Source organism: Geotrypetes seraphini, chromosome 3 (assembly GCF_902459505.1).
Source record: "Geotrypetes seraphini chromosome 3, aGeoSer1.1, whole genome shotgun sequence".
NCBI lineage: Eukaryota > Metazoa > Chordata > Amphibia > Gymnophiona > Dermophiidae > Geotrypetes > Geotrypetes seraphini.
Window position 1 is genome coordinate 29,362,475 of NC_047086.1, and position 12,919 is coordinate 29,375,393.

Here is a 12,919-nt window from a genome sequence, read left to right on the forward strand (position 1 = left end):
TCAGGAGGTGGATTGCAGTATTTTGCCCTGTGCTGACCCTTGCAGTCCTGCGAGAACTGGCGGCAGCTATTCAGGGAGCAGCGCAGGGCTGGGTGGGAGCTCGCTCCTGCATGCCCAGTGCTCCGCTGGTCGTGAGACTGGAAGGAGGGGCTCAGCACGGAGCAGGAGTGCAGAAAGCTCGCTCCTACCCATACATCACTGGACCACTAAGGATACAAAAAAGGTATGCAGAGAAAGGGGTTTAAAAATTGTTAGTATTGGCCGGGACGGGAGTTACGAGGGATCCATCCTGTCCTGGCCTACCAGGTCATACGGCAAGCCAGCAGAGGCCCACAGCAAGTCCAGGAGGGGGGTCGGTGGTCACTGGGTGATGACCCGAATATAGGATAAGACCCCTATTTTTGGGCCATTTTTTAAACTCAAAAATCTCACTCTATATTAGAGTATATATGGTAGGCGCTAAATTTTAGCTGTGGTGCCCTTGTAAATATTATTTCCTTGGATAACACTACGTAACAAAACTTAATCATTATTATATATTTTATGATCCATCTCTGCTGTAGTTTCTCTTGAGGGTAGAGATATTTCAAGCACAGGATTATGATTAGCATCAGCATAACTATTGCAGTTTTCAGAAATTATTATTATTATTATTATTATTTTATTGATTTTTTTCTTCATATAATAAGTGTGTCATAAAGATTCATACAATTACCTTAAGTATACACTTGATATCTCCATAACATATTGTACATACAACATATCTTATATAATCCTTACTATAATTTTAGACATCATATAAAAATTTAATAATTTTATCAACTATTATTCAATTATGAATCCCTTTCCCTCCCCTTATTTTGTTAGTTGCACACAATATAACAACTATTATGATAATTTATTTATAATTTATGATAAAGAGAATAAACCTACCCCCCCCCTCCTTTATCAAGTATCTTATTATGGGAAAAATTATATCAATCATTACAAAAATCTGTTAATGGTCCCCAAATCTTCTTAAACTTATCGATATATCCTTTTTGTGTTGCAAATGTACGCTCCATCTTATATATATGGCAAACTGAATTCCACCAAAAGTTGTAATTTAATCTGTCATAATTCTTCCAATTGTATGTTATTTGTTGAACTGCTACTCCAGTCAATATAAATAAAAGTTTGTTATTATTTGATGAGATTTGACTCCGAGCTCTCATTGCAGTACCAAACAAAATCGTATCATATGTCAAGGCTACCGGATTTTCCAACATCCTATTTATTTGAGGCCAAATTGATTTCCAAAATAGTAATATGAATGGACAATAAAATAAAAGATGATCTAATGTCCCCGCTTCTAGATGACAGTGCCAGCATCTATTAGACTTAGAGCTATCAATTCTATGTAAACGAACAGGGGTCCAAAAGGCTCTATGTAAAAGAAAAAAAACATGTTTGTCTCATAGATGCTGATATTGTACACCTTAACCTCCAAGACCAAAGTCATGGCCATTGAGATGCATTAATCTGATGATTAATCTCAATGCTCCAAATGTCTCTAAGACCATTTTTTTTTATTTTTTTTTTTTACAAATCCAGATATCAATTTATACCACATTGCGACCTGGTGACCCATGGAATCTATCTGAAAACATAAAAATTCCATACTATGATAATTATTAAGGTTTTTCCATTCAGAAATTAATTTTTTTTTTTGTTTTATAAATCTTTATTCATTTTCTTATGTTACAACAAGTGTTTTAAATAAATTCATTATAAACTTGAATAATCACACTTGATTAACTTACAGATTAATATCAAATTTAAAATTTCTTTAGAAAATCAATATTTTATAAAGTTATAATATTATGTAAGAAATTTAAATTAATATAATTATTATTGAATATAATAATCTCCCCTCCCTCCCTCCCTATCAATACTGAATGAGAAATCTTTATTCATTTTCATATGTTACATCAACAATTTAAATTCATACTAATATTTCAGAAAACTAAATTTATATAATTCTTAGTTAATATAATAATATCCCATCCCCTCCCCCTCCCTTCTATTCAGTAATACATGAATAAAATTTTTAAAATGCTATTCTTTCCATATTTCATATTATAAATCAAGTATTAATATATTATATAATATTTAGAGATATAATCCCTTTTTCTTCTAATCAAATTCTATACATGGGAAAATTAATCATTCTTTACAATATTCAGTTAATGGTCTCCATATTTTTTGAAATTTATCTATATGTCCTTTTTGTGTTGCTATAGTGAGCTCCATTTTGTATATATGACATACAGAATTCCACCAGAATGTATAATTTAATCTGTCATGTTTTTTCCAATTGAATGTGATTTGTTGTATTGCTATTCCAGTTAAAATAAAAAGAAGTTTGTTATTACTTGATGATATTTGACTTCTTGCTCTCATAGTTGTTCCAAATAATATGGTATCATATGTCAAGGCTACCGGATTTTCTAACATCCTATTTATTTGGGGCCAGATTGATTTCCAGAATGTTAAGATGAATGGACAATAGAATAAAAGATGATCTAATGTCCCAATTTCAACATGACAGTGCCAACAACTATTTGACCTAGAGCTATCTATTTTTTGTAATTGAACAGGGGTCCAGAAAGCTCTATGTAAAAGAAAAAACCAAGTTTGTCTCATAGATGCTGATACCGTACATTTTATCCTCCAAGACCAAAGTCGTGGCCATTGAGATGCACTAATTTGGTGCTTTATCTCAATGCTCCAAATGTCTCTAAGACCATTTTTTGGTTTTTTATTTATATAATTGGATATTAATTTATACCACTGTGCAGCTTCATGACCTGTTGAATTAATCTGGAAACACAGGAATTCCAAACTGTGATAATTAGTAAGATTTTTCCATTCAGGGAACCCTACCTGAATGGATTGCTTCAATTGCAACCATTTAAAATATTGTGTTTTTTTAAGATCAAATTTATGTTGCAATTGTGAAAACTCCAGCAACTTTCCATTTTTTATTATATCATCTAAAATACGAATACCTGCTGTCATCCAGTTTTTCCAGATTATTTTGAAACCGCCTATTTTGATCTTGGGGTTTAACCAAATCGTTTGAGTTGTTGATAATTGGAATAGGAGTTAGATTACTTATATATCTTAAAGTTTTCCATGTATCCATGAATATTTTATGTTCTTTGTATAGCCTTGGCATTTTGATACTAACTACATGACTGAGACGTAAAGGAAACATGAGTCTCCATTCAAGCCAGAACCAATCTGGAATATTATCAGTGGGCTCTGGGAGGATCCAATACATACCTTGACGTAAAATATAGGCTTGATGATACCTATAGAAGTTGGGAAAATTTACCCCTCCCTCCGCAATTGGTCTTTGTAATGTCACTAAAGCAATTCTGGGATTTTTCCCAAGCCAAATAAATTTTGTCAATACCTTATTTAACTTTGTATAAAAAGAATCTTGAAAGAAAACTGGTATCATTCCCATTTGGTAACAAACTACAGGTAAGATCATCATTTTAACTGTTTGTACTCTTCCCCACCAAGATAAATGTAAAGAAATTAATTAAGACCACTTTGTTCGGTAAGTTTATTACTTAGTGAGTTTTATTATTGAAATTCTATTTTAAAAATATTTGTATTTTTTACTGTATTACTGTATTTTGCTGACTGTCCAGCTCTTTTTAGTGTAAACCACCTAGAACCTATGGCAGTATAAAAGAATAAAGTTATTATTATTATTACTCAGCCATATGGAATTTGATGATTTTTACTTGACTGCTTTTCTGATTTAATACAAGTTCCTCCGGTATGATGTGCTGGGTCTCCTTCCTAGTGTGGATTAACTTAAGGATTTCCATTTGATTCTTTTTTCTTTGAATTGTGATATTTTCATAAATTTTACCTGTTCAAAGTTTTGCTCTGTAATATCACTGCTAAGATTAACATAATTTTTTTTCTGCTATACCCACATACTTTGGACAACATTCCATTTAATCCCCATTTTGCACACTTAAATTCTTTCAGGTAAATGAACCAATATTTCCAAACCTTAATTTCACAAAGGGTAAAAAGCTTTTTGCACCTTCAGAGCATCATGATTGGTTTAACTTTCAATGTGTGTATATCAGTGCTAAATTAATCTTAACTAAAGATCACAGTTTGTCAAGCAGAAATCTTATTCTGAACCAAATTTTTTATTAATTTTCTCTCCTCTCTCAACTATACTGTTGATAATCAAAATGACTTAAGCAGGTAGGAGAGGCTCCAGCTTCCTTAAATCCCACTCAATAAATATTCCCAGATATTCAGCAGCACATAACTGTAGAGTGCAGGGGTTGGCAACCTGTGGTTCTTCTTGAACGTGGCTGCGGCTCTCCAGGCCTTGACCCTTTTGATCTTCCTCCCAAACCCACGATCCCCCCCGCCAGGTCTACCGAGGTACCTGGTAGTCCAGCAGGAGTTTTTGTGGCAGGAGTGTAGCCCTCTCACTCCTGCCTTCTAAACTAGCTGCCGCGACCTCCTGCAGCTGCTCGCAGATTTTCCTGAACTACCACTATGGGTTGGAGAGGAGAGAAGCTACACCTCGTGGCTCTTTGTAAATTTTGGGTCAAACATTTTGGATAATTGGCTTTTTGCTGAAAAAAGGTTGCTGAACCCTGGTATAGTGCAACTGAATATCTCCTCTGAATCCCATGGCATGGTATGGTTAGTGCCAGGCAGTTCAGGGATGGAGGTAAGGAGCCACCAGCAGTTTGCTGGGTCCCTACTAACCACTGTGGGCTATCAGATGGAATAATTTTTAATAATAGTGGCAGAGTCTGTGGTTCCAGAAATGCGAAAAAGAACAGATCATATACTTGAGGTTCACCATTATTACGGCTTTGAAATTAACCCCTCATCTTCCCGCCACAGTTTACAAAGCTTTCTACTTACCCACAGAAGTTAACATTGTCCATCAGAAGCCAGTCGCCAGATTGCAAGGCTTGAACCAGCATTCCATCCACCCACTCAAAAGCACCATGGCTGCGACCCTCTACTGACTGTAGGAGCTGTCGCCTGAAACAGCGAAAATCTTCCACCAAACTGGAATACTCTGAAATTACAAACATGATGCTCTAATGCTTGTGAGATATTTCAGCTTAAAGGAGAAATTAGGTTCTTACCTGCTAATTTTCTTTCTTTTAGATTCTCCAGACCGGTACAGCTTCACTGATAGTTAATACCTCACCATGACCAGCAGGTGGAAACTGAGACAATGCTGAGCAGTGCTTCCCCCTAATCTGACCAGTCTGCCAAATAGCCAAGCAGAACTAAACATTGATAATTATAACAGTAACAACACTCCGAAAAGGAGTACCAATAAACATAGAGAAATATGTTGGAAGATACAGAGAGAAGCCCCTTCAGCAAAGGTCCCCAAGCTTGCCAGCTACGCCATCTGAACCAAAGCCGCCGTTCTTGTGATCTCTCTGGCCCTAGAAAAATCCCACTCTTCACACGAAAACCATAAGAACAACAGACAGATGGATAGGGTGGGGTGCTGTACTGATCTGGAGAGTCTAAAAGAAAGAAAATTAGTAGGTAAGTACCTAATTTCTCCTTCTTTAGCACCTCTCCAGACCAGTACAGCTTCACTGAGGGGACGTACCAAAGCAGTAACCATCATGGGTGGAACTCTCAGAGGGCTGCCACTAGAACATGCTCCTCGAACACCGCATCTCGACGCATCTGAACATCCACACGGTAATGTTGCACAAAGGAATGCAGAGAAGACCAAACCGCAGCTTTACAAATATCCACTGGAGGCACAAGCGAAGAGAATGAGCCTTGAGAAATTTCAGAACAGACTTATTCTGAAGAAGATACACAGAAGCGATAGTCTCCTTGATCCGGCACGCAATGGTAGCCTTGGAAGTGCCATCCCCCTTATGAGGACCCGCTAAGAGGACAAAAAGATGATGTGATTTCCAGAAATCCTGGGTCTGCTGAATGTAAGAGTGAAGGACCAAAAACACATCCAACTTGCGCAACTGTCTCTATTCCGAAGAGCCCTCCCGACAATCCGAGACTGGGAGGACTATGGATTGATTGACATGAAAAGGCGAAAACACCTTCAGCAGAAAGGAAAGAACAGGCCAGAGTACAACACGCTCCCTAGAAAACTCCAGGAAGGGAGGCCTACAAGAGAAAGCCTGCACCTCAGAAACGTGTCTCGTAGAAGTAATAGCCATCAAAAAGACCACTTCAAGAGTAAGGGTCCTTCAACGAGCAGGAACCCAGGGGCTCAAAAGGAGGACGCACAAGTACAGACTGGACCAGATTGAGAGCCCAAGCAAGAACAGAAGGCCGCCTGGAGGCCAAAGCAATTTTGCCGCACTCAAAAAGTGAACCATGTCCAGAATAAAATGTCAAGCGCCTACCCTGCAGCAATCCGCGAAAAGCAGACAAGGCCATAAGCTGAACTTGAAGACCAGGCCAGGCCCCTGTCCATGCAATCCTGCAAGAATTCCAAGATGTGAGGCAAAGAGGAGAGAAAGGAAACCACTCCAGGGTCCCACGACAATAAGAGGGCATCCGTTGAAAATCAGGGGCGGGAAACTACGAGGTGACACCAGGAAATTCTTTTTCACTGAAAGAGTGGTTGATCACTGGAATAGTCTTCCACTACAGGTGATTGAGGCCAGCAGCGTGCCTGATTTTAAGGCCAAATGGGATCGGCACATGGGATCTATTCACAGGGCAAAGGTAAGGGAAGGGACATTAAGGTGGGCAGACTAGATGGGCCGTGGGCCCTTATCTGCCGTCTATTTCTATGTTTCTATGTTACACTACTCCTCAAAAATATGCCAAACATGCACATAAGCCCAAGAAGTGGAAAGCCTCCGGGACCCCAAGAGACTGGAGATCACTTTATCTGAATAATCTTTCTTACCTAGGCATTCCCGCTCAACAGCCAAGCCTTAAGACAAAAGAAACCCAGATCGAACATAGGAATGGGACCCTGAGTCAGAATGTCGGGTGAGAGGGGCAGTGGAAGAGGATCTGCCATGAGAAGATGAACCAGATCTGCTTACCATAGGCGCCAGGGCCAGGCCAGAGTGTCAAAAAATTCAAAGAAGAACTCTGCCCACCGTCGGCCACAAAGGAAACACATACACGTAGAGGAGGTCCTCTGAGCTGCAGCCAGACCAAAAGGAAGTGCACAAAACTGATAGTGCTGTTCTAAGATCGCAAAGCGAAGGAATCGCTGATGGGAGGCACAAAGCAGAACATGCAAGTAGGCCTCTGTCAGATCAAGAGAGGTTAGGAATTCCCCTGGCGGAATCGCCAGAATGACAGATCTCAGGGTCTCCATGCAAAAAGACGGAACTCTGAGATCCCTGTTGACCCCTTTCAGATCCAAGATGGGCCGAAAAGTCATCTCCTTTTTGGGCATGAAATAAATGGAATACCTGCCGGTGCAACACTCCTGAGTGGGCACTGTAACTACTGCTTTGAGATCTAGCAATCTTTGACGTGTCTGGCAAAAAACCTGCTCCTCCATGCCGCATGACAAGGAGAAGCGAGAAAATGATCTGGCAATGAGCAGGCAAACTCCAGAGCATAATTGTCCCAAATCACCTCCAAGACCCACTGATCCGTCATGATCGCCACCCTCATCTGGTAAAAGTCTCGCAACCAGGCACCCACCGGAACAAGGGGAGGCGCCGGCAAGGAATCATTGGGTGGGACGTGTTGCGGGAGAACCGGCGGAGGAATCATGTTACCCCCGATGGGCCCCCACGAAAGGACTGCATGCACTGAAAGAAATGGGCCCAGGAAGAGCTGGAGGCCGGAAAAGAAGTGGCCCCTCGACCAGTGCGGTATCTACAGAAATCACACAAACACCCCCGCACAACGTTACCTAACATAGGTGGGCAGACACGGTCCTCAGGAAGACTAGACACCTTAATAGTCCGTTAAGGTCTGAACCAACTTGTCCAAATCCTCATCAAACAAGAAAGACACCCAAAAAGGAAATTTTCTCAGCTTAGCTTTTGAGGCCGCATCCGTTGACCAAGTCCGGAGCCACAGGGTACGACGAACAGCCACCTTGAGGGCTATGGACTTGGCCAACCCTTGCAACAGATCATAGATGGCATCAGATATAAGAAGCACCCATCTCAATCTTGGCTACATCCTGCTCCACCAAGGACCAGTCATCAGAGTTACGGTCAAGGATACATTCGGTCCACTGAAACAAGCTCGAGCAACCAGAATGCCACACATTGCCGCTTGGACTGCAAGGGCAGTGACATAAAAATTCTGTTTAAGGAGGGACTCCAACTTATGCTCCTTAGAGTCCCTCAACGTAGAGCCACCCTCAATAAGCACTGTATGCTGCTTCACGATGGCCGAAACCAGTGTCCATCACCGGCGACTTCAAGTTATCCCTATTAGAGGTCTGAATGGGGATTACGGGACTCTCACGGGGATCCACCCCCCAGGTCTATGGGACTCCCATGGGGATTCCCCCCCAGGCTCACTGGACTCCCACGGGGATGGAACCGGGGTTCCTGAGGCCTGGAAAGAGAATTAGAAGATAAGACAAAAGCAGAAACTGGGAACAAGATGATGGAAAAGCAAAATGTCCCATCAGCTACATCAAGGGAAATGTTCATTTTGAGGGGGGCTAAACTCAAAGTGGAAGGCCCAGCCCCCTCTCATTATTATGCCACCAATTGTGTTTAGTACAAAATGAAGTACTTGCTGAGTTTGTTTTGGGGTTTGCAATTCAGTTTTGGCACATTTTTCTTATGCAACCACTGTCCTGAAAAGTGCCTCTCTCAATTCTGCTTTAAATTATTTTGATGCTATATTGTTTGATTCTTTACTCATTTGTGGGTCTTGGAAGGACCTCTCATAAGTTACCTAAGCCAGATGGTGGAACCAAATTTGTTTGCTCTACAGATATGAACTTTATATTGCCAAAAAATCCAACTCATTTTTTTTAACAAGAAATTTATTTATTTTATTTCTAAAATCTATAGATCGCCTATTTCTAAGCAGTTAACAGGAAAAACATTCATAATAGTTCCAGACAAAATACATAACATCTTAATTACAGCATAATCATATTAGCAGTATCCCTCAAAAACTGTGGGAAACAATGTGTTAGCAAACAATGCTACATTAAATCAAACCAATCACAGTTCAAAACATCCGGACTAACTGGTCTTCAGGATGCCGGGAAGACATCATAACCCCAATCCAAAAAGATCCAAAAGGACCAACAGACCAACCATCCAACTACAGACCCATTGCCTGAATACCTCTATATGTCAAACTGACAGAAGGATTAGTAGCCAAACACCTCACCAACTATCTAGATCAGGGGTGCCCACACTTTTTGGGCTTGCGAGCTACTTTTAAAATGATCAAGTCAAAATGATCTACCAACAATAAAATTTAAAAAAAACACAACGCACACTGTACGCATAGAAAATTATCATTCCTATTCCAGGGTTTTTCAAAGAGGTCAAAGCAGATGACTCTATGCACTATCACCTCAGTAACAACCATGCAAAAATAGACAAATATACCCCCCTCCCTTTTTACTAAACCACGATAGCAGTTTTTAGAGCGCAGGGAGCTGCGCTGAATGCCCAGCGCTGCTCTCGACACTCATAGGCTCCCTGCGCTAAAAACCTCTATTGCGGTTTAGTAAAAGGGGACCTTAGTGTAAAATATAGACAGCAGATATAAATTCAGACACATTTTGATCACTAAATTTAAAATAAAATCATTTTTCCTACCTTGTCTGGTGATTTCATGAGTCTCTGGTTGCACTTTCTTCTTCTGACTGTGCATCCAATCTTTCTTCCCTTCTTTTAGCCTGTATGCTTCCTCTCCTCCAGACCTCGTTCCCTCCCCCAACTTTTCCTTCCTCTCTCCCTGCCCTTTCTTTCTCTCTGCCTCCCTTTCTTTTTTTTCTGTTTCTCTTCTTTCCTTCTGTCTCCCTGCCTGCCCTTTTTCTTTCTTTCTCCCTGCCCTCCCCCAAGCCACTGCCATCGGAGACCATGACCCAAATCGCCACCAATAACAGGCCCGAAAGCCGACGCCGCCCCAAGCTCTCCCTGCTTCGGCCGACCAGCATTTCTCTCCCCGACGACAATTCTGCCGTCGGGGAGAGGAAGGCTGATTGGCCCAAGATCGCGATCGACCTATTGGGGGAAATGCTGCCGGGTCCTGCCTTCGCGGAAAAAAAAAGTAGGCAGGACCCGGCAGCAAGAAGAGCAAATGCTTCACTAACCTGTCTCCCGCCTTAGCCCATAGCAAACGCTTGCTTCAGGGCTCTCAACATGTGCGTGCCGGCTTCCATTCTCTCCCCCCCCCCCCCCCCCGGACATAACTTCTGGTTTCGGAGGGAAGAGAAGGGAAGCCGGCACGCATATGTTAGAGCCCGGAGTTCGCTATGGGCTGAAATCTCCAAGCCGTTTTTTTTTTAATGTTCAGCAGTGGCGGCAGCAGCAGATGACAGCTGGGCGGACCGCCCAGCTAAAAGGCCCTAGAGAGAACACTGGAGAGGAAAGCTGATCGGCCCGGTAGATCAGGACGGCAACACGAGTCTATCACGGAGCCAGGGACGGGCTCCGCGATCGACTCGCGTTGCCTTCCTGAGCTACTGGTCGATCGCGATCGACGTGTTGGGCACCCCTGATCTAGATGATCATAATATACTTCACCCCACGCAATCTGGCTTCAGATCCAACTTCAGCACAGAGATATTACTAGGCTCCCTCATTGACACAGCCAGACAACACCTCAGCACAGGAAAAAAAATGCTTCTAATACAACTAGACCTTACCGCAGCATTTGCCCTGGTAGACCATAACATCTTACTGCAAATTTTTGGATGCAATAGGCATCTCAGATAAAGTATACCCTTGGTTTGAAGGCTTCCTAAAATCCAGAACATACAGAGTAAAATCAGATAAAGAAAAATCTGAACCTTGGTCCAACCTTTGCGGCATACCACAAGGATCCCCGCTATCCCCTACTCTCTTCAACCTATACATTGCATTTCTCGGAACATACCTAGATAATCTAGGCATTACCACCTACAGTTATGCAGTTGACATTACCATTCTCATACCTTTTGATCAACCAAAGACTGCCATGACAAACACACTACACCGAACACTAGAAACAGTAGCAACCTGGATGAAAGATCACAAACTGAAACTCAGCACAGACAAAACTAAATTCATCCTCCTCGAAAATGACAAAGTCCCAACCATAACCAATATAGAAATTAACACAATCAACTATCCCATTCAAACTACCATAAAACTACTAGGAATGACTATAGACCGATGCTGCACCATGCAACCGCAAATAAAACAATACAGAAATCCTTCGCAGTGATGAGAAACCTAAGACAAGTCAGGAAATTCTTCGAAAAAACACAATTCCAGCTTATAGTATAATCCCTAATCCTAAATCTACTAGATTACTGCAACATCCTCTACCTCCACTGCCCTGCTACAATGACTAAACAACTACAAACAATCCAAAATACAGCTCCGAGACTCATCTACTCATTGAGAAACCACGACCATATTACAGAAGCATACATCAACTCACATTGGCTACCAATCCAAGAAAGAATATTATTTAAATTCTACTGTATGTTATTTAAAGCCTTAAACAGAGACAGCCCAATCTACCTGAACAGCACCTCATCCAAACCACCTCAATCAGACATAGAAAAACACACACCCCATTCACACACCCTTCGATCAAAGAAGTAAAACGGAAAAAACTATACGATGGCCTCCTGGCCACTCAAGCAGCTAAACTAGATAACCAAATCTCCAATCTACTGATAACGACACCAGACTACAAGACATTCAGAAAATAAATAAAAACTATACTCTTCAAGAAATTCCTGAAACAGCCATAACTTCAGAAAAGAAATAAAAACTACATTCTTCAAGAAATTCCTGAAACAGCCCTAACTTCAAACTTACCGTCCTTCCCCCCTCCCTCTTCCCGCCACACAGAAACTACATAACCTACTCTTTACCTCTCCAGAAAGGACAAATGTTCTTCCATTGTAACCCTCTGTTTTTTTTATTTCTTTTGTAATCCGCCTTGAACCGCAAGGTAATGGCGGAATAGAAATCTCTAATGTAATGTAATGTAATCCGGACAAACAGGTCCTCAGGATGCCGGGAAGACAGTTCCACAACTTCACTCCTGCCATGGACATCAATGCAGTTCTAAATTTAACATATCCGACTAAAACTAAACTAAACTAAACCTTAGGTTTGTATACCACGCCATCTCCGCAAGCGCAGAGCTCGGCACGGTTTACAGAAGTTAAGAGGAAAGGAACTACAATGAAGGGATATAGGAGAGGGACTAAGAAGATAGAGAGGGATAGGGTACTAGAGAACGGGAGGTGATTAGATTTTTGAAAAGAGCCAAGTTTTCAAGTGTTTGCGGAAGGATTGGAAGGAGCTTGAATTTCTGAGCGGGGATGAGAGGTTGTTCCAGAGTTCTGTGGTTCTATTCTCCTTCATAGAGGTCAGTCTCATAGTACCTTCTGACCTCAACGTCCTCCCTGACTGATACACCTCACATAAATTCTGATAATAGTCGACTCTAAAGTCACATGACCTAATGTCTATTCTAATTCTTTCCGGTGATGTATGAATCTCTTATTTCTGTTCACTGTTATTTGTTTTATTGTATTTTATTGCTGGTTTAATAAACTAAGACTTAGAAAAAAAAATATCAAAACTGTCTGAAGTAATTGCTGCTTTTTATGGGGACAGGTAACTTTTAAGGGGGAACAGGCAGGGACAGAGGAGATTCCTCGCAGGGATGGAAGAGATTCCTAGTG

The 12,919-nt window shown here is 41.2% G+C and overlaps 1 protein-coding gene across 2 annotated transcripts in view; it reads right to left on the minus strand.

Moving 5' to 3' along the window:
- Positions 1-12,919, minus strand: part of MDN1 (midasin AAA ATPase 1) — a 943,760-nt gene that overhangs the window by 487,910 nt on the left and 442,931 nt on the right. For both annotated transcript variants that reach the window (XM_033936734.1, XM_033936735.1), the window contains exon 44: positions 4,963-5,122. In XM_033936734.1, the coding sequence (XP_033792625.1) occupies positions 4,963-5,122 (160 nt within the window). The remainder of the gene's footprint in view (positions 1-4,962; positions 5,123-12,919) is intronic.